Raw genomic sequence first — 22,405 nt, 5'->3', positions numbered from 1 at the left:
GATCCATATTTCTCAATTAGGGGACCCACTTGGGGCCCTCAACAGATTTCTTAAAGGGGCCTCAAGATTATTTAAATGAAAAAAGACAAACCAAGCATTTAAAAAAAGTTAAACAACTAAAAAATCAAGATGTTAATGTTTTTTTTTATAACAAATACATATCTTTTTATAGTTATGTCAAGTTCTACAATATGATAAATTGTGAGTGGGGCTTCCATTATTGCTGTGGACAATTGTGTGGGAGCTTAATGTAAAAAAAGGTTCAGATTTACTGGTAAAAATACTTGAGTGTGCTGTTAATAGGGATTGATTGGGAAATGGTGCCACCAACAGGAAAAATTGACTTTACTGCATTGCCCCCTGTCCAATGCATAAAACATGGCACTTGTGAAGCTGTCAGCTGTATCCAAGAAGGTGCCCAAAATATATTTGAAATCAGAACTATAACCTTTTATGAATCAACAGTCTTGTTATTCATCTTCTGAATTACACAAAAATTCATTATGCCATGCACACCAGCACTAAAAGCTTTAATATGTGCTACCCGCCTACACACACACACACTCCAGAGACTCTAGGAATGGATGGATGTGTGCTGGCTTTGTCTTCCTAGACACATCCCCAAAATTCCTTCCAATGACGTCTGACACTTGGATGGCTGACCCCAGGGTCAGAATGTAAAACATCAGCCAATCACTGCCCTCTGCATGGGCGGGAAAATTCAGCCCAGGGGCCCTTCTGCAAACACCTACAAAGCAAGACATTTGATCTAGGATCAGCCTCACAGCTTTATAAAATTATTTAAATGATTGACAAATACTGACTCCACATAAGCATTGTTACTGTAGGATACAACATAAAAAAGGAAAGATTAATAGTGTCAAAAATGAGTTACTTGTCACAAAGCAAAACCAATATACAGTTTGTGCAAATATCATAAAAGCTGTCAGAACATTACAGGGCCATATTGTTTCCAATAAAGAAGGCAATGTTTCAGACAATTACATTGTTAGGACAGTAAAGCACACATTTACACATAACTCCTCAATATTTATATTTAATTATATCATAGTATTTGTTTTATTGAATTCAATTTAATCTTTTTTTTTTCTTTACCCATTGTGGAGACTTAACTGTGAAAACCCAGCTAAAGTATTTTTTTTTTGTGATTTATTGTTTTCTATATAAAATCAACATACATAATGTACAGAATAATCTGTGAAAATATATCTTTAATAGTTAATTGAAATTATAGTGAAATCAAACCCAATCTCATCCATTAATCTAAGTCAGGTCACATTTGCAATACATTTCCACCTAAAACATCTGAAATGAATATACGATAGATGAGTACCTTCTGCATAAAATCACAGAAGCCACTCCAGAAGCACCACAAGGACTGCCATACTGTTACACAATCTACTCATTAAGGCTGCCGTCCATCCTCAGGCAATGTATACAGACCTCAACTCTTTGATCTGGGGATTTTCAGGAAATTGTGAGCATGTCAGTGCCACAAACCTCACCCAATTTTATATTCAGCTGTTTCGGAATAAGAAGGGACTTCAAAAGCACTGTTTACTTCTACAAAATATATTGTTATTTATTTAGAGCCACAAGTATTGAGAGCTTATATACAAATTATATTCAGTGCGATACAGTATTTAACACAGAGATCTGAGCAATCCTATTGATTTGTGATGCTGAACTATTTCAAACAACCTTGTAATAGCTGGTTCACTCCCTAAATTGTTTAACTGAGTATTAAAAACCACCTAATCTTTTTTTTCGAAGTCCTCACAGAGTAGTGTCAACATTGGCTAAGAAAAGGTTAGCTTAACTCAAAACCATTACAAGCAGCACTATTCGAATGCCTGATGGGGTTACATGACACATTTAAAAGGGCAAGTGTGTATGTAGTGCATTAAACTGGACATTTCAGGTCAAACTGGGTTTAAAAAAAAAAGTAATACACCAAAAATAATATTTTAACGAATTTGATGGATTACTTAAAATTCTGCCTTTCAATAAATTAACAGAAACACTTAAAACAAATACAAAACAGTGCATCCCTGCTGAAAAAACAGCATACCAGCAAGACCAGCATATGTTGTGTTTTGGTGCTGGTTTCCTAGTGAACACCAGCTAAACCAGCATCAGCACCAGCATTAGCACCAGCTAAACCAGCACCAAACCAGCATTAGCACCAGCATCACACGCTGGTCATACCAGCAAGAACAGCATATGTTGTGTTTTGGTGATGGTATGCTGGTGACCACCAGCTAAACCAGCATCAAACCAGCATAGACCAGCCTAATTCCCATGCTGGTTTGATGCTGTTTTTTTTCAGCAGCGATATGTGTAACAGAGCTTTTCTCAACAGAAACATTTCATTAAAGGGCAGTGTAGTTGCACATTATAAATTCGAATGCACCTTAAAGGGACACTCCACTTTTTGAAAATATGCTCATTTTCCGGCTCCCCTAGAGTTAAACATTTGAATCTTACCGTTTAGTGATATTACACACTGCCCAAAAATAGTCCCCTGCCATTGAAAGTTACCAAGGGGACTATTTTCGGGCAGTGCGTAATAACACTATGCCTGCTGCAGCCATGTTACATCAGCAAAGTCACTGATTATTACGCCAGAATGAGGGTATAGTTCCTAGCCATATCTGCCTAGAAAATCGCAGCTTTTAATTTTCTGTCTGTCTTAGTACACGATGTAACTACTGAAGAGTCAAGTTTTAAAAAGGAAAAATATTGAAACTCTTTGGTTATTTTTTAGTGCAATGCTAATGGTCTAATCAGATTCAATGGATTGTGCTAAGCTATGCTAAAAGTGCTTACGCCAGACCCCCAGATCAGCTGAATGGATTTCCAAACATAAGAATCAAATGTTTAACTCTGGGGGAGCTGGAAAATGAGCATATTTTCTAAAAAAAAGTGGAATGTCCCTTTAATGGACATTAAAATATCAGCTGGTTTAATCGACTCTCCAAATGGCAATTTTGCCATCAAGACTTGCGGAGCCACTGAAAACATATCGGTCCTCAGCTGAGAACAGCGTTTGAACACAGTCTTCATGAGCCTCAAGCTCCTTCTCAACCATCAGACTATCAGAGTCCAACACAAAGATCTTTCCCACAACCTTGCTGAGTCCTGTCCCACCACTGTTACAGCCGATCCAGACCTTTAGGAAGAAAATAAGACATGTCAATTCAATAACATGCTACTGTATGACTACTCAGTCTTATAAAAAAATTTGTTAACACTTTAGTATAGGGACCAATTCTCACTTTAACTAGTTTCTTATTAGCTTACATATTGGCTGTTTATTAGTGCCTATAAAGGACATATTAATGCCTTGTTCTGCATGACCATACAGTATTGTACATCCCTTAACCCAATCCAATACCTTAACCTAACCGCTACAACAACTACATTATTAGCTATTAATTAGCAGTAAATTGGGAGTTTATTAAGGCAAAAGTCTATGGTTAATAATCAATAAGTGTTACCGAAAATATTCTGAATTTCTAAATTATTGACTAAATTTCTGGAAACATTATAGCACATTACAAACAGTAAACATTATGGTACAGTACAGTAAGAAAGCACATTACACACTGAATACCTGATCTTTGACCTTGATCATACAGGTGACCCGACAACAACCAGGAAGTGTGACCTGTTTAGGTGCTTTAGTTAGGTCGGATGTGTCCCATATGCACAGCTCGGCCGAGTCTGCGAAACTCGTCCAGATCTGTTTTCGCTGAAAAGAAAAACAAGAGCCTTGAAATCACTGGTTGTATGTGAGTGTATTATCATTTTATGCATTTTACACGATGAGAATAAGTCTGTAGACCAAGGGAACCTCAATTTAATATTAAGTATTATCTATAACACTCATTTCTATAATAATGAACAAATACTTAACATTAGAAACAAAATGTTTTAATCTAGTACAGTTTTTAAATTAAAGGGATAGTTCGGCCAAAAATGATATTAAACTCATGATTTACCCACCCCCAAGCTGTCCGAGTTGCATATGTCTATCGTTTTTCAGACAAACACATTTTCGGATATTTTAGAAAATGTTTTAGATCTTTCAGTTGATTAAATGTAATGTTACGGTATCCACGACCTTCAAGTCCAAAAAAGTGCGTCCATCCTTCAGAAAATAAATCCAAACGGCTCCAGGATGATAAACAAAGGTCTTCTAAGGGTAATACACGCCGTGTTGTTGTAGAAATATCCATATTTAAAATTTTATTAACGAAAATAAATACCTTCCGGTAGCGCCGCCATCTTAGACTCCTCTGTATTCAGGAGAGAGTATTAGCATAGTGTACGCACTTTTCTTAGTGACGTATGACAAATTCGGAGGGCAGGAGTACAGAGCAGCAGCAGAGTAGCCTCCGTAGGCTGCGTAAGCTCTCATCCTGAATGCGGACGCGACTAAGATGGCGGCGCTACCGGAAGGTATTTATTTTCGTTTATAAAGTTTTAAATATGGATATTTCTACAACAACACCGCACGGATTACCCTCAGAAGACCTTTGTTTATCATCCTGGAGCCGTTTGGATTTATTTTGTGAAGGATGGACGTACTTTTTTGGACTTGAAGGTCATGGACCCCGTAACTTACATTTAATCAACTGAATGATCTAAAACATTTTGTAAAATATCCGAAAATGTGTTTGTCTGAAAAACGATGGACATATGCAACTCGGACAGCTTAGGGGTGAGTAAATCATGGGTTTAATATCATTTTTGGCCGAACTATCCCTTTAAAGCTTCATGTTTCTTATCTGTCTAAGGGGGGCACCATTGCAGGGCTTTCACAGACAAACCCAAGGATCTGCAGATGACCTTTAATTTGTTTCTTTAAAATGTAATTTTTTTCAGTGGCGGCTGGTGACTGCTCTTCTGAGGGATGCAAATTCAAAATATGTGTTTGGAGTGTCATGTGAACCATGTGCATCACGTGTTTTGTCAAAATAAGTGCCTGCCGCACACGCGTCAAACCGTTTATGATAAAATACACGCAAGACACTCCCTTAACAGTAAACTCTGATTACGCATGAGATTATTAGAGAATCTCATCTCATCTACTCTTTTATCATAAACCCTTTAGACGCGTCTGCCGCAGGCACTTATTTTTACAAGACACGTGATGCACATACGTTCACTCGACGTGCAGAACACATATTTTGAAATTACAAACCACACACATGACGGGCTACATACATGTTGTGACGAACTTCGCATCGTGCGCCCTCGAAAAAAGAAATCACCGGCTGCCCCTGCATTTTTTACTTAACAATCAAAATCTAGAGTCCTAATACTTGCAGTGTATACAGTGCATGCAGGTAATATCAACCTCTAAGTGCAATGTGATCCTGCTAAAGACACTGGCTTGGATGTTTGCATCTAGGAGAGAAATCTTACGAAGCAGACATCCATTCTGTCTCAGCTCCATTACACAATCACTGGCACCTTTACAAATTATAAACAAAGACAAAATAATTAAAAAATCTATATTTTGACTTGACTTTAAAAGGTTTTGCTATACATTGTTAATTAATGTTTGCAGATAGGTTTTTTCAATAGGCATCTAAAGGTGTTTTTGTTGCACATGGAGTATATCCAGTACTGTGCAAAAGTCTTAGGCCACCATGCCACAATTAGATTAGTTGTTTTTGCAATGTTAGTGATCATAATTGTTTCTCAGTCTCTTTAATAGAATACATCCAGAAAATAAAGGAAATATGTATATAGTATTAAAAACTATATAAAAATGTAAACCGATGTGTCAAGTTTTTAGGGTAAACTCCACTTCCACTTGAGCAATAGCAGGAAACTGAAGGGTCTCTTAAACCTAAAAAAAATTTAATTCTAATTTCTAATTTGAAAGAAATTAGTCTTTTACTTCATTCTGCTCAAAAATGCTCAAGATGTGTTGTTTAGTGCCAAGAGAGGTTACACTAAACACAGACGATGATTAAAGAAGAAATTTAGTCCTGAAAATTTAATTTTTTATTTTTTGTACATATTTCCTGTATTTTCTGTTTGTATCTTAATAAAATAGATTAAAAAATAAATATGGATGGACATTAAAACTTCTAAAACAACAAGTCTGGTGGTGGTGGTCTAAGACTTTTGCACAGTACTGTATGAACTGGTTAAGATTAAAGTTTTAATGCAGAGTTTAGCATGTAAGAGTATTGGTAAAGTTAAAGTATATCTTTAATTAAGTTGATGACAAACTTACCACACCATAGGGTGTCATGGATTTGAATGGACTGTAATCTGTCACAGGTCAGATGAAACTGTCTCTTCACCTTCAAAGTGGGAACATCCCAAACAATCACAGTGCCATCTGCACTACAGGAAAACACCTGCACGGGGCTTTGGGAACACATCATATTATATTAACATTTCTTAAGTAATATCTCTGTTCCTGAACACACAGCATGCAAATAGACAGAAAATATCCAAAACAATGCTGCCACCTGCTGGTGAGGCTTAAAACTTGTATATAGTTTTAGTGCATCAGTAAAAGATTTTTTAAAGCACTGCAAAGGGCACAGAGTACACTCTTAAAAATAAAGGAGCTTAAAAGGTTCACAGTGATGCCATAAAAAAGCCATTGAGTCAAAGATTCTTAGAAGAACCGTTTCTTTCATACCTTTTATTTCAATCCCCTATTGAGGTTAAGCCAAATAAAAGTTTGTCTTCTGTCCAAAATTCACCTGAGATTGTGGTTCAGTTTCTCCAGGGCGAAATCTGTGACCTCTCCACGATGTTCAGTCAGCTGTTTGTGACACAGCATACTGCGAGTGTTGATTATGTAAATGACGGAGTCTTGAGAACCAATCCACAACTGCTCCTGATCTAATCCCATCATGCAGTTCTGGGGAAAGAGACTGCCATCTTAAATCCAATATAAGATCAAGAGTTTAATGTTCACTCTGCCACAAATTGTAAAAAATAGTAGAAACCTAATTTGATCCTATATGGCCACAAAACCAAGATTTGGTCAAGGACATCATCACCGTTGTTTACCATCCATACTAAATAAATCCATACATACATAATATATCAGTGCTTCTTACCAATGAAGATTCTCCAACATGAATGCAATGTTGCTGTAGGGTCCAACTAACAGCATCAAACACAACCACCTTCCCACAGCTGAGAGCACACCAGAGCTTAGGGTTCCCATCCAGGTCAGCAGAGAGAGTTAACTGACCTTTAAAAAAAGTAAAAGAGTGATTGAACACTTTGAACACTTCTGACAAATGGCTCTATGATTCATTTATAAGTTTAAAATTTGCACATACACAGCACAACATATTGGGGTGGTTTCCCGGACAGGAATTAGCTTAAACCAGGACTAGGTCTTAGTTTAATTAGGAAATATAACTTGTTTCATCAAACATGCCTTACTTAAAACATTACTTGTGTGCATTTTGAGGCAAATCAAAGGTACGGATCTATTTTAAGATATGTCAGTGCAAGTTGTTTTCAGTTTGAACACCTCTTATATTGATTTTAGTCTAGTAGTCGTCTAATCCCTGTCTGGGAAACTGCCCCATAGTGAAACACATGTTACAACTCTCCACAGAATACATAAAAATAATAAAGATAGGAAATTAGGAATGACACTTGATAATTGTTACAGTTCTTACTTGATTTCAAAATGTGATAAATGTGTTAAAGGTATAGTTCACCGAAAATGAAAACTCTGTCATCATTTACTCATCCTCAAGTTGTTCCAAACCTCTGTACATTTCTTTGTTCTGCTGAATACAAAGGACGATATTTTGAAGAACATTTGTAACCAAACAGATCTGGGGCACCATTGACTTCCATTGTAGAAAAAAATTATACTATGGAAGCGAATGGTGCCCCAGACTTGTTTGGTTATTAACCATTTTCATTATCAGGTGAGTAAATGATGACAGGATTTTCATTTTTCTGTGTCACATGCAAAGTGCTCCCCACGTTTGGCTTATATCAGTGTTTTGAATTTCACGAATTATGGACAACAGCTCTGCTAGCTCATGGAGGCTTTCTTTCTGCTAAGCACCATTTTCTATTTATCTATTAGTGTTATCAAAAATAAAAACAAGTTCCCCTTAAAATATCTGAGGGCAAAATGCATCCTATGTATAAAAACTAGGGCTGGGCATAGATTAATCTAGATTAATCTCATACAAAATAAGAGTATTTTTTGCATAATATATGAGTTTGTGATGTTTGTAAAAATTATGTATATTTCAACACACACACACATACATATATATACATTTAAGAAATGTTTTATTTATATATTATTTTTTATTTATATATAATATGGAATAAATAAATATATAAATAAATATAATATTTATAATAATATTTTCATAGATACATACATGAATGTGTGTGTATTTATATATACATAATAATAACACACAGCACAAACTCATATGTTATGCAAAAAATTACTTTTATTTTGTATGAGATTAATCTAGATAAATCTATGCCCAGCTTTAATAAAAACACTCTCTAAAATAACCATTTATGTAACTTAAATATTCCTGCAGACCTGGAATGAACAGCAAGACATCAACAGACTGAGGGCTCCTCATGTTCTCTGATGGATTAATCTTGTGCTTCAGCGTCTCGGCTGTGGGTCTGGGAATAATCATGGGGACTGTGGGAAACAAAGACAAGAGATAAAACATGAAGCTCTCTTGATTTCATCACACATCTTTTCTCAAAGTTATCTCATATAATATCCAATAAAACCCAGACAGGACACATTACAGACTGAAACACACCTTCATGGCGTAGTTTTTCATAATACGCCAGCTTGGAGGCAGCAAGAACGGCTTTCTGTGTCTGTAAACAGCCCACCACAGTGTCCATGAGCAGGACATTGGTCAGAGCCTGCTGCACATACTGCGGGTCCTAAGGAAGTGAACAGGGTGTTACTGTATAAACAATAGACACCAAATTTTTACACCCGCGGCCGGTGTATGTTTTCAATTGTTTCCAACGGAAGCTCTCCGTTTAAAAAAAAGCCAGCAGCTAGGGGTTTTTTTTCGCACTGAAAACCGGCGTTCGGTGTTTTTTCTGCACTGAGAGTTGAAAAATATTAAACTTTGAGTGAAAAGCTCAGCTCGTCAATGTCAGTTCTCAAATGGCCATCCAATCACAGTGGAGAAGGGGCGGGACAAATATCACAACAACCAACCGGCGCGTCGTACAACGACTGATAAACAAAGCAGAAGTATCACAGCAACCAAAGCCCTCAGCTGAAGAAAGCTGGCAATCAGTGAAAAAAACAGCTGGCATTCGGCGCCCTCCAGGCATTTTCAGCCGCATTTAAAAGTTTTGGTGTGCACAACCGCTTACTCTCTAAAGAGGGGGAGATACACAACACACATAAAACACAATGAACAGCACATACCAATGATAATAAACTGATGTGTTTAAAAAAAGAAAAATAATGCAAATTTCAGGTGCAAATGATGCGAGTTAACTCAAAATGTTTACCAATCGTCCAACTATGCGTGAATAGCGATTTATTCGCTTCTGGTGTGAACGCACAGCTAGCGGCAGGGTAAGCGCGCTCAAATAGAGAGCGACACCACAGCCAGTTAAACATACTTAAACTTTTATTTTTAGAAAGCCGCATTGGAAAGGAGGAGCAAAGCACCGCGCCTAAAAAAGTGCATGACCCGACTGTGTCGCTCTGTATTTGAGCGCACTTTCCGCATGGCTAATTTCAAAATAACGTATTTATGCATGCCAATGACGCAAAATGTTAACCGCCCCCTTATGTTAGAGAATAGATTGTGGTTTAATCATCAGAAATTAAAAGACATATAGTGTCACATTCAGAGATTGTTGTTATATTTTAAGTAAAATATTTGCTCTATTCATGATTAATAGGACAAGAGACATTCATAAAGAAAAGAGGTTCGTGTAGCTCAACTGGTAGGGCATTGTGTTAACACAGTGCAAAGGTCACAGGTTTGATTCCCAGGGAACACAAATACTAAAGAAAATATGAAGAGTTCGGTTCCAAAACTCAATAAATCCATTTCGACTAATTTCTGTAAAAACGTGTTTTTTATACCAAGAAAGTGACAAGATGAAAACTACTGTTTTCTCTTACAAACTTTCACATAGCATCTTTATGTTATAAAAACATAAAAAAATTAAATCCATAATTTGATTTTTAAAGATTTATTATAAAAACTGATAATTTTTTCCACAAAATGCAATAAATCCATGGCAAGTTTTTTTCAAAATGCTATAAATCTATTGAATCAATATATAAATGTGAATTCATCTTTGCCATGTTATATTCATTTAGTTGACTAGTGGTATACACTGATTAAACATTAATGGCATAAATCAAAACACTTACTTTGTCATATTAATAACACTGTCATTGCTGCTATCATCCTTGAGACATTGTCGTCTAACTTTTTTGACAGCGATCAGCAGTAAAATGTTTTGGTCCTGCTAGATTTTTGTTGGCTTTGAGTAAAATAATGGAAAGTTTTTCATAAGATCCCCTAGAGTCAATGTGTTAGCATGACAGAAGCTTGATGCTGTAGTGTGAGAACAAGCAACAGCCGGCATCTTTCCGTCTCCCGAGTGCCTCTTGCGTAAATTATTCGATTTTGATGGCTTACGTTTCTTCCCCACCACAGAAAACCACCGCAGGTTTATCAATCCCATCAAAAGTATTATTTTGTTTTTGTTTGTTTGTTGATCACAAAGTACAAAGTAGAGGAAAACTAGGATTCTGTGTGTATTCATCACTTCGCCATTGTTGTTTACAATGCATAAAATGGTGCGCTGTGATTTGTTGAGAGGATTTATTAGATTCTGCAGAGAAGGAGGACTGGCGTTTAACGCTTTTTGGGAAAAAAAGGAGAAAAAATGACAGAATAACACGGCGGATATTGGATTTTGCATAATATTAAGAATTTACATTTTAATACTGACCTGATAAAATACTGATTTTGGCAGTAACAATTTTTTTTTTTAAATGGCATTTATGGCGTTTTGGAACCAAACTCTTCATATATACCTTGACTGCACTGCAAAAATGCCTGCCATAAATGGGAAATAAACAGGCTCAAATTAAGATTCCTTTACCTTATGGTTGTCTGCCATTATTCTCCCAGCCCACATCTCCTTGACCATTAGGTTCCACAGTTCACACTCAGATTTTAAATTTGCCTCAAATTTCTCTTTCTTCAGTCTGTTCTTGATCTTTAGAGATGGGATCCTCAACAACAGAAATGAAGCAGTAGAGATCTTCAAGTCCTGCAAGGGTTAACAAAATTCATCTAGTTACCATCAGTGGTGTCTAGCAGCTTGCATCCACCTACACAGAAAATTTGGTTGTATTCAAACCTCAATGTCTCTGAACTTGGTGATCTCAACATATCCCGGCCTGCCTGTAGTCAGTAGGAACAGCCTCTTCTGGGTCATAGCAATTTTACCAACACCATAACTGGTCTTCACAGAGCTGGACAGCTTGTACACACACTCGCTGTTGTCCAGATGTTCCAGGACCTCAGCGGGCAGCTGAAGATCCTGTGCCTCCGCTTCGCTCTCCTTCCAGTAGGTGTAAAGCACTCTGAACGTCTCCGGATCAATCTGTTTTTGCTCACCTAAAAAGGTTGAAGGGGAAATGGGATCAGAACAAACATCAGGTGTCCTTTCATGCAGATAAAGCGTGAATGAAGCAATAAAATCAACTATGAAAAATGACCTACCGACTGTAAGAGCCTCAAACAATCTCTGGGCAGTAGCCACATCCCTCACAATGCCAGATTCCTGAGTGCACCTCACAAACTCTTCCAACTGCATTGGCGTCCTGGGAAGCTGAAACTTCTTAACCCGATCATCTGAGTCTATACGTTCACTCTTATCGTTGGTCCTCGCCTTAGAAATGAGTGGCCTGAGCTCAGATCTCTTCTCTGCCTGGGCTTTCTCCTCTACGTGCAGAGAGTCCACCAACACCCTTACCAACTCATGTGGAAAAATCTCAATATCTGTTTTGTAGAGGGTCTGGAAGTCACTGAGGGCATCCAAGCGTTTAGAGTTCAGCATGTTGACAAGGCCTCGCAGGTAGTAGTACCTGGCGAGCAGGCTGGAGTCATCAGGTGGGGTGGCTGATATGGCTCTGTTAAGCAGGAGGACAAGATCTCCAAAGTAAAGGCACACATGGTAGCAGCTCAAGGGAGGAGGGAAATGGGCCAGTTTGAACATCTTTACTGGTCTGGCTGGTATATTTAGAGCTTTGAGGAAAAAGATTTGCAAAGATAATTGGTAAGCATGCAAAAATACTAATCTAGATTAAAAAAGGGAAGGCTACATTTTATTTAAGAACATTACAGTATGTTACTGTAGTTATCTACAATAATTTACAACAAATGTATTTTATGACTTACAGAGAACACTATTTCAATAAAAAAAAGATTATTAAAGAACATTATTTTAATGTTTTTTTTTTTTACTTATTTCAGGAATGGTTGGAGATGTCGGAGATGTCTGTTTAAGGGAACTTGGTTGAGTCTCATCGCCCAGGTTAGGAAGACTTGTGCCCAGACGTTTACTTAGACCGCTGTCTTGGCAATCATTTTTCATCTCCTTTATAGTGCGTCTATGAGAGAAATCCATTGATGCTTTTCGTCTGCACAACAAGTATAAAGAAATAATACATATTTTATAATACTTCTTTTTTTTAAACCATAAAATATATATTTGCTTTTTAAGATGTCCCAGTAAGTTTAATGTAATGCCTGTATATATTCTGTACAGTAGCAGAAATGTTTAAATGAGATAATGATATTGACAAATGCTCCCGAATGCGGCACGAATTATACACTCTAAAAACAAACGGTGCTATATAGCACCAAAAGTGGTTCTTTGCTCGTAATCATAGAAGAACCGTTTTTATTGCCATATAGCACCGGTGAAGCACCAGTGAAGCACCTGTGTAGAACCAAATAGGGGCCATATAGCACCACATATGGTTCTACATAGCACTATATGGTTCTACACAGGTGCTTCACTGGTGCTTCCCGGTGCTATGGCACTAAAAACGGTTCTTCTATGATTACGAGCAAAGAACCACTTTTGGTGCTATATAGCACCGTTTGTTTTAAGAGTGTACGTTCATCAAATACTTTTGCTTCAAATCCGTTAATCCCAGCATTAGGTCATTTAGGAATACTGTTTTAAGGCAGAATCCATTAAATACCACAACAATTGTCCAGCAAAGTCCTCTAAGTGCATGGAAAAAGACTTGGATGAACGAAGGCCTGTGTAGTGACTAATAACCTTTTTATTGCCACTAAAGTAATATAACTGAACTTAAACATAACAGCCTGATAAAAAAATGCTAATGTACAAGAAAACACGTCAGACACACTTGAAGGGTTTGCATCTGAGCTCTTTACATATTAATAAGCATTTCATATTTTTGGGAATATTTTCTATGTATAGTTTATATGTATGTTTTATATTAGTATATTGTTTGATTTGTATAATTTTATTTCATATAGATAATTTATTATAGCATGTTAAAACTGCCACTTTGTAGGTGTGAGCAAAAATGTGCCATATTTGGGTGTTTCTTTTAGATGCAAATGAGCTGATCACTGCACTAAATGGCAGTGCCATGGTTGGATAGTGCAGATTAAGGGGTGGTATTATCCCCTTCTGACATCACAAGGGGAGCCAAATTTCGATTAACTATTTTTTGCATGCTTACAGAGAATGGTTTACAAAACTAAGTTACTGGGTTGATCTTTCTCAAATGTTATAGGTTAATAGAAGCACTGGGGACTTAATTATAGCACTTAAACATGGAAAAAGTCAAATTTTTGAACTTCCACAACTTATAAAACCACAAAGTATCGCCCTAGGGCAAACAGCTGTATGTCCGTCTAAGTTTTGAGGATCGCTCTGCATCTGATCTCTATCAAAAGTCCTTTACAAAAATCAAATTATCTCAACTTTTTGTTAAAATTTGGTGTTTTTGAAGAAACCTTCCCATATTTGAGAGGTGATAAAAATAGAACTAATGAAGGTAGAATGAAACGTTTTTTTTTTTTTTTTGAAAGCAGAGGGTCGGTTCTTTCATTTAATATATTGTTTTTTTTATTTAATATATGTTTATATATTAAAAAAGCCATTTCTGGAAGGCATTAAACTTTTGTGAAATTAATGAAAAATGCTGGCAGAGAAAGAGTTAAAAAATTAAAAACCGTTGTTTTCTTTGTTTTAGACAGTCATTTTCATCTTTATATATTGTGTTAAATATATCAGAGAGGGTTTTGGTGTATTCAGCTCTTAACCGTTTCCTCGTTTCTACATAGTTTATTTAATTTGTATAATTTTAAGCCTTAATAACAAACACATTTAGGTCTTTCACCATCATTTTCACCATTGTCAGGAAATTGTTGTACAGTATTGACTGGTCCTCTCACTATAAGTCGATACAAAAATTATGAATAAAATGATCATATAATGACCTATATTATGACCCATATTAAATCCACATAGACAAAACTACTGTGTAGTAAAAGTAACCAACAAATCACTCTCATATTTAACTTGACATAATCCATTAAAAACAACTTACTTTTGGTCTTCTGTCCGAGTGTTCCTCTCCATTCTGGTGAATGCTTTCAACTTTCCATTCAAATGGTCTTTCAAGAAGGAGTGGAAAATGTGTGTTTCCAAGACCTGTCATGGCAAAATACCATCAGTCGTAAAGTTTAGTCACAGGAGGTGAGCCATTTTACAAATCAGAAACTTACCTTTTTATAAAACGGTTGGTCTGCTGGTTCCCGGGTCTTTAGAAATTCATCTGTGTTAAAAACTCTGTGCTCATAATTCAGATGATCATCAACATCTCTGGAAAAGGAAACAATAATCAGCCTAGTTAGACGGTTAAATAGTCCCCTGAGTCAAATTCAATTGATAATAAAAAGCATAAGCTTTTGATTACCTAAACATGTTCACGATGAGCTCCAGGGTGATGTTCTGAATATCCCGATTGAGTCTGTGTTGCCAGTGTCTTCTCCGCATACGCAGCTCATTAACATCACTACAGATGCCACGATAAAGCACTTCAAGGTCATAGTGTATCTGTAGGACTTTCCTTCTGCATGAAGAGTTACACATACATCAAGAGCAAGACAAGCAAGCAAGAGCCAACTGAATGTTCAAATGACAGAATGTTTCTTACCGACTCTTGAAACACTGAGCAGCTGTCTGAGGGGCTTCTGGAAGATCAACATCATTATTGCCTGAACAACACACTGTTCCCTCATCAATATTGATCAGAATCAGATCATCTGTCTCCTGATATAGGTATGAGACAGATTTATTAGGCTAGCATGATAAAATTGAAACTAATTGTGACACTGCCTGTGAAAACCCATCCAAAGTCATTTTTTCTACATAAAATCCTATTATATAATATAAAGAACATTCTGTAAAAATATAATCTTGATATCTTTAATATTGACTAAGTAAGTCTATGGGCCCTATCATACACCCCGAGCAATGCAGTGCAATCCGTGACGCAAGTGTATTTTGCTAGTTATAACCCGGGGCAATTATAATTTTCACGTTTGGCGCCACGTTGTTTAAATAGCGAATGCATTTGCACCCCAATTCTATGCCCATGGGCGTTCTGGTCTAAAAAGGTGTGTTCAGGCGCATTGTTGGCGCGTTGCTATTTTGAGGCCACTAAAATAGACTACGCCATTGACCAACAAAAACCTGGTCTAAAGTCAATGTCGCAATATTGTTTTTGTTATTTAATGAGCACGTTAGTAATATGCAGCTATTAACGGGACAACAACGCACGTTGCTTATCACATGGATGTATAAACATTTTAAAATATGGATAATTAAAGGATGAAAATGTAAAAAATATTATTGAGTCCCTTGGACATAAATGAGGATCGATTATGAGACCTCAGAAGGTGTAAAGAGCTGCTTCACCTGTAGCCTGTAAGTAATTAAATGTTTGCTTTAAACAAATGCAAATATTGCATTTTTTTTTAATGTTTTTTTTTTAATGCTACCCCACAGATTTTTTATTTCTGTTGACTTTGTACCTGTGGATATGATGAGATAATAACCGTTTTTAACCAATATTTTTAAAACACTCACGGTGCTGTCCGAGTGCTGAAACGTCTCCACACGTTTGTAAATTCTTTATCTCTTGTTTGTTACAAATAAAGAATTTAGAGTACAAACCTTTTCTTGCATATTTGTAAATATTTTTTTGAGATGACACAGATCATGTAGGCTATCCATTCATTTACAGCAATTAAAAGCCTGCAAATTTTACTTCCATGACTGAAAAAAATGTCCAAAAATGAAAAATTTAATACAAATGAACCAATGCAGTTTTTAATATCAATCTTAAACTGGTGGTCTTCTTCCTCTGCTTAGTTTTTCAGTTTACAAATTGCGCCATCTAAATAGGAAATTGGCATGGCACCAGTGCAACTGGCTTTTAAAGGGGATAAGACTCTCATTGGTTTATTGTACGTTACGCCCAAAACACACCCATTTCTCATTACAAGAATAAACAACCCTTTTAGGCCGTGCTTTTGGCGCACAAACCATTTTTCCCGTCGTTAAATTAGCAAAAGTGGAACCGGACACGCCCGTTTCGACTGTGCGACGTGAGCTTTAGACAATGTGCTTAGATGGTTAAAATAGGGTATGTCAAAGATTGAAATTAAAATAAAATCAGTGAGTAAAGTCAAACTGGTAAAGAGTTATTATACTGTACCTTGGCAACTTCCTCATAGTGACTAAGGTGGCAACCCATGAGGAAGGGGGTCGGTGCCATGACAAAGTCAAGCATCTGACGGGACAGTGTGGGCACCAGTGGGTGCTGCCAGCGCAGGGGTCGAATATACAGCATGAAGCATTCTGCAATCAGAGTCAGTTTGGCCCAATCTGAAGAAAAGAACACCATACGCTGTTCTGTGAGTATACTGGTTATGATCTGTGGAGGAACAGACACACACATGTCAATTTTTTTCTGTTGGCCAGAAGACCATCTTTACTTTAGTTGTTTGAATAGAAAACCCCCCATTAACTTTTTTTACATATTCAGTCAACAGGGTCTACATTAAAGACCTGCAGCAGCTCCCTGGACTCGAAGCAGAGGAGCGGAAGATGAAGATCCAGGTCAATAACAGGATAATTTTTATCTTCTCTGGATGGAAGAACAATTGTGAGAGGGGACAAAGTAAACATCTGGTGGGAAACAGAGAAACACACTTAGATCTTATTCTTGAAACTTCAGAAATAATCACTTCACATGTATTATATAAGAATCTCTTAGATTTGTTAACACACATTTGATGCCTACCACGTGCAGTTGACCAGGGGGAGGAATTGGCACCAGAGCCAGTTTAGCAGAGAATTCCTTTACTTCCTCTTCCATATCAGTATTTTTACAGATTTTGAGTCGACACAAGAGGCTAGGAAAGAGACCATTAAGTTTCATTATACAGTAAACTAAAAAAAACATTATTTTATACTACACAGGAAAAAATAAGATAAGGAACAGTGGAAATCACATTGTTTATTTAAACAGTTTCCTTCAGTAAGATTTATTTCGTTTATTGTGCTCCTAAGAAACAAAATAATGGCACAGTGCTGTTGTTGTAAAAGCATGCTGTACCTTCTAATTGACTGACATGTTATAGTCTCTACTGTCTTTAAAGTATTTTCCAAAGGAAGACATTATAACTCTTAAACCTGACTTTTGGCCATACCTAGACAGGCAGTCTTTGAGAGTGTTGTAATACGGGTGTTTTGATATGATGCAAATCCCATAAGCACTGTAAATTTGTGGAGATTTAGAGGAAGGGTGATGCCCATTCAGCATCCGCTCCTGGAAAATCCATTTCTGATAAAACAATGTGAGAATTACCGTCACACCTCTTGTTGTAAAGAGTGGTGGATATACCAAGTACTGTACTGCAATTGTAATATCATTTATGAAGTAAACAAAAAGACTTGCTGTTCTTATGAGAATGCTGTAGCTTTATATTTAGAACTGTAAATTGTATTATTATTGTATTATTATTATTATTATTAAGGTGAAACCATAAATATTGTTTTATTCAAAGTAAATGTCCTCACTTTCACAGTTTAAAAGCAAACACAACCTCTACCAAATGTATTAGTCAGTCTCAAGAATTCTGCCAGCAACATGGCCACTAAAAGCTAATGGCAATGCTATGGTTTGAGTTGGCACAACACTAAACAACAGGTAATGTAGATCACAGGTGACCTGTCAATACACAAAAATAATGAGAGGTTATCGTAGTAATCTAACCTGTACTGGTCTATAGTACTGGAGAACTACTCCATGTGACTGGTTTCCAAAGACGTCAGTAAACACCAGAAAGTGGAATTGTTCTTCCTGCTGCTCCTGAGATACAGAAAGCCCTCCTGAATTAAAATAAATAAATTGTCATTTTAATAATTTACTTTTAATTAAATAAAAAAAACATGTAATACATTTTGAGACCTTTACAACCTGTTTGGAATGGATTAAAATTAAAATACCAATGGACAGCAATAATGTATAAGGCCTTAAAGAAACTAAGTGCTATGAATTTCAATTATATCAGATAACTTGGACAATCCTAAATAATGATATAAAAGAACTTAACTGTAAATATAATGAAAACTGAAACAACTAAAACTAGAGAAAATTGAAAAGTGAAAATCATACAAATAAGGCTATACTGTCTAGTTCAGTGGTTCTTAACGTTATTCCTGGAGGCCCACTGCCCTGCACATTTTGTATGTCTCCCTTATTTAACACACCTGATTCAAATCATCAGCTCATTAGAAGAGATCTCAATGAACTGAACTGAGTCTGCCAGATAAAAGAGACATACAAAACATGCAGGGCAGTGGGCCTCCAGGAATAACGTTAAGAACCACTGGTCTAGTTTACTGCTTGAGTTTGAATAGATTGCAGCGTGCTGACCTTTACCATCACCTACAGTGCTATTATGATTTTAGTATCTCAGGTACGACACTGTGTCATGTATCAAAAATTTGTGTGAAACAAAATTACAGTGTATTATATATATAAAAACATATAAACACACTAGTTCTTATAAATGTTTTGCATCTAAACTCATTGTTAAGCTATAAGTTTGTATTTTCTGCTTTAATAACTACCGTTGCACAATTTAGTTATCAACGTAATAATTTAAGGCTTTGAATGATTTTACACATGATTTTACCTGGAAAGCAAAGTTGTGGCAGGGCCGCTAGATCCAGGTCTTTAGGAACGTTGAAGTCCTCTGCGGCTTCCTCCTTAACTTTTCCTGCATTGTTCAGGGGTCTGTCATTCTTCTTCTTAATGAAGGAAAACCGTCGCTGGGTGTGGCTGAACCTTCCCATCCCTGGTTCATTGATTCTCCCTTTGGTCACAAATGGAGGTGCATGAACCTGAAGGACCTCGGGATCGAGAAGTAAAGGACTTTCATTCACCTGCAGAAGAGACTGGGCACAGACAGGAAAAGCAGGATAAAAATTAAACATTGTAAGTGGTGATTTTCTTGTAAAATAGTCATACTTTAGCCTACTACTTTATTTTTTTTAGCTGTATGTCCCCTTTAACAAAATAAATGCAGAAAAGGGTTTACTAGGAAAAAATCATACTTTTCCATAATTTATTTCCATGTAGCTTTTACATAAACTGTTAAAGTTAAACTAAAACCGAAACTACCTCATATATCAAGATGCAAAACTTTAGTAATCAAGACTTTTATTAAATAACATTCCATGTGCCTGTCTGATCATGTTATTAACAACACATTATGTTCTTAAATAAAGAAACCAAGTTGGTAATGTCACCTTAACAAACCAGGATCACATTTTAATACAAACAATTTTACATGATAATACACATTTATATTTGTGGCAATAAACACACAGTTTAGTAGTTGCAAACACAGTTACTGTTTGTACTAACATATGGTAATGAATGTATTATGGTTAGGTTCATCTCACACAGGATATTATTTTACCTCACACACCTCTTTCAATGTATCATTTGAAAGTCCAACAACAACACATGCTTCAAGTAATCCTGAAGGGAGTGGCTCTGCCATTGAGACTCACTCTTCATATAACTGAATGGTGGTATAACCTTCACTTTATGCAACCTGTGAATATATAAGAATTTTCAAAAGAAAACCGGAATGTTTGAAAGGTGTTGAATACCATAGTAGCAAACTGTGTTTATAATCATAAATAAAATGGTATGCCTGTGGCATAACACAGGGATAAAATAAACAACTTTTAAAGTCAACTTACAAATAAGACATCAATTAAAAATGTGACATCATTACATCAAAATTACATTGATATGATGTATGCCCAGCTGCTATTATGTCAACAAAGTTTAATGTAATGCTTATTCTTCTAGTCGGTGTCGGTGAGTCTGTCAGTAACCTCTTGGTTTTGATTTAAAGCGACCCTAATGGGACTCATGTGTGTCCTAAGATCTCTCCTCTGTATTGAATAACCCCGGGCAAATTTAAATAAAAGTATGAGCATCCAAATAAAAGTTTAAACACACCTGAGACAATATTTACTGTATTAAGCTTCAGTTTAAAAAATGCACAGTAAACTTTAAAACAGTAAAGTGAGCTGGTAAGGTAAAAGTCAAAAACTGAAATTTTGCATGTTATCTGAGCAATGTACCCTAACGTTACTTTGCGTTAAGTTAAAACTGGTTTTAAACATGGCTGTGTAAGAAATTAAATCATTTTATGTACAAGACATTTCACAAAAACCCAACTGCAACAAAACACATTTTTGATGAGAAGCTTTGTCGCTTATGAACGTTTCCTTTAAATTATTTAAAAGCTGTAACCTCGCTATAACACCTCTATTACCTCTATAATACTGTATGAAATAAGGTTTTTTTACGAATGTATTAAAAAGAAGAAACGTAACTGTTACCTTCGTCGATCATCAGTATATCGAAAGTGATGTTATGCACTAGGACCGCTGAAGATAAACACCACAAAACCGCTCGAGACCCGTGAGTGACATGCGCATGCGCACTGGAGTACAGAGGCTGGCCAGGTGTATCACCTCTCAGGATTTAGGATGCTTATATTATATCATTCATGCCGTTCAGAGCATAACGTTTTTAACACTGACAGCGTATTTACTACGCAGATAATGCATTATTTAGATGGACAATCATTGTCATCATAAATGCGTTTAATATTAGCAGCAAATTGTCGAAAGTTACAAGTACAGCACATTATTTTAGTCAGGACCGATCTGATAAGTTTCCAACCTTAAATATTGGTATTGGAATAAATAAAATGACAAGGATAGCATATTATTAAGTAATACGCATTAGATTTATTGATGTTCCAAAAATGAAAAGTCAGGTATATGCCCACTAACTACCATGCATAAAGCAGTTCTTAAAGATTATTATGTTAAATCGCCAAAACACTAACGCGTGCTACAGTATATAACCATGTAATAGACAAATTCTGCGCAAAAAGTTCTTTCTTAGACAAGAATAAAATTTTTATATGTCACTTTTCGACGGTTGTGGCTAGAAGGGGTACAGCCTACGGCCAAAATTTTGAACGGATGAGCGCTGTTTTTATCCCAATCATCCAGCAAACCTAACCATACAATTTCACGGGATTTAAGCCGTAGCTGTATCCTTTCAAGATTGCCAAGGTTGTTTTCAGGGTTGCCAGGTCCAATAAAAATGTTCAGCCCAATACAACTTTCCTATTTTGAGACAAATAACTAAACTGTGCTTTTAACATACTAACTCTGTATTTAACAATATTATCAATATTATATAAAAGATGGGTTCACATGGTACCTAAATATTTTTTTTTACATTTTTGTTCTTGTTTAGGTTTCGCAGAACAGCACAGTTAATGTTCGTAACTGTACATAATACGCTTTTGGGACATAAAGGCAATATTGCTCTGAGGAGTCAAGACATGTCTAAACATGGGGCGGTATAAAAATCCTAAAATGTATGTTTAAGCTGCTTTAATGTAAAAACACCTTGTCCTGTTTAATTAACATATTTTGTTGAAATTGTTTTGTCTGAAGATCCACACCTGTAGTGTTTTTTTGTATGTAAAAACATCTTAAATTATGCTACATAATTAAAGGCCTAGTCCTAGCTTAACAAACCCTGTCCAGGAAACCGCCCCTAATACCTGTAGGTGAATATGAGGAGAAAATTTCACGTTTTATTACTGATCTGTTTTAACACACAATTTACCAACTCAACAGATTAACACGTTTGTAT

The 22,405-nt window shown here is 36.3% G+C and overlaps 1 protein-coding gene across 3 annotated transcripts; it reads right to left on the bottom strand.

Moving 5' to 3' along the window:
* Positions 1-1,577: 1,577 nt before the first annotated feature.
* On the bottom strand, positions 1,578-21,190 carry dennd3b (DENN/MADD domain containing 3b). Of its 3 annotated transcripts, none has more exons than XM_065298243.2 (24): positions 21,067-21,190; positions 20,127-20,264; positions 19,338-19,599; positions 18,413-18,528; positions 17,847-17,980; positions 17,438-17,549; positions 17,203-17,322; positions 16,850-17,068; positions 15,284-15,399; positions 15,044-15,199; positions 14,853-14,949; positions 14,675-14,778; positions 12,543-12,718; positions 11,799-12,323; positions 11,434-11,693; positions 11,173-11,343; positions 8,835-8,964; positions 8,600-8,707; positions 7,122-7,258; positions 6,759-6,919; positions 6,278-6,414; positions 5,387-5,502; positions 3,638-3,775; positions 1,578-3,193 (listed from the first exon to the last, which is right to left on the bottom strand). In XM_065298243.2, the coding sequence occupies exons 2-24, from the start codon at positions 20,208-20,210 to the stop codon at positions 2,987-2,989; spliced, it is 3,786 nt and encodes a 1,261-aa protein (XP_065154315.1). In that variant the 5' UTR covers positions 20,211-20,264; positions 21,067-21,190; the 3' UTR covers positions 1,578-2,986. The 3 variants fall into 3 exon arrangements, with proteins under 3 accessions (XP_065154315.1, XP_065154316.1, XP_073667674.1); XM_065298244.2 differs by having other exon boundaries at positions 20,136-20,264; XM_073811573.1 differs by lacking the exons at positions 1,578-3,193; positions 3,638-3,775; positions 5,387-5,502; positions 6,278-6,414 and having other exon boundaries at positions 6,824-6,939.
* Between the last annotated feature and the right edge of the window lie 1,215 nt (positions 21,191-22,405).

Source organism: Paramisgurnus dabryanus, chromosome 13 (genome assembly GCF_030506205.2).
Source record: "Paramisgurnus dabryanus chromosome 13, PD_genome_1.1, whole genome shotgun sequence".
In the NCBI taxonomy this organism is placed as follows: Eukaryota; Metazoa; Chordata; class Actinopteri; order Cypriniformes; family Cobitidae; genus Paramisgurnus; species Paramisgurnus dabryanus.
The sequence above is the reverse complement of the archived record's forward strand: the minus strand, read 5'-3'. Positions and strand labels throughout refer to the sequence as shown.

Coding starts and splice junctions, on each gene's coding strand:
- dennd3b (XM_065298243.2), bottom strand. CDS start 20,210: ATGGCAGAGCCACTCCCTTCAGGATTACTTGAAGCATGTGTTGTTGTT. Junction 15,400..16,849: donor ACTATGAGGAAGTTGCCAAG/GTACAGTATAAT, acceptor TACCTATATCAG/GAGACAGATGATCTGATTCT. Junction 14,950..15,043: donor CTCATCGTGAACATGTTTAG/GTAATCAAAAGC, acceptor TTCCTTTTCCAG/AGATGTTGATGATCATCTGA.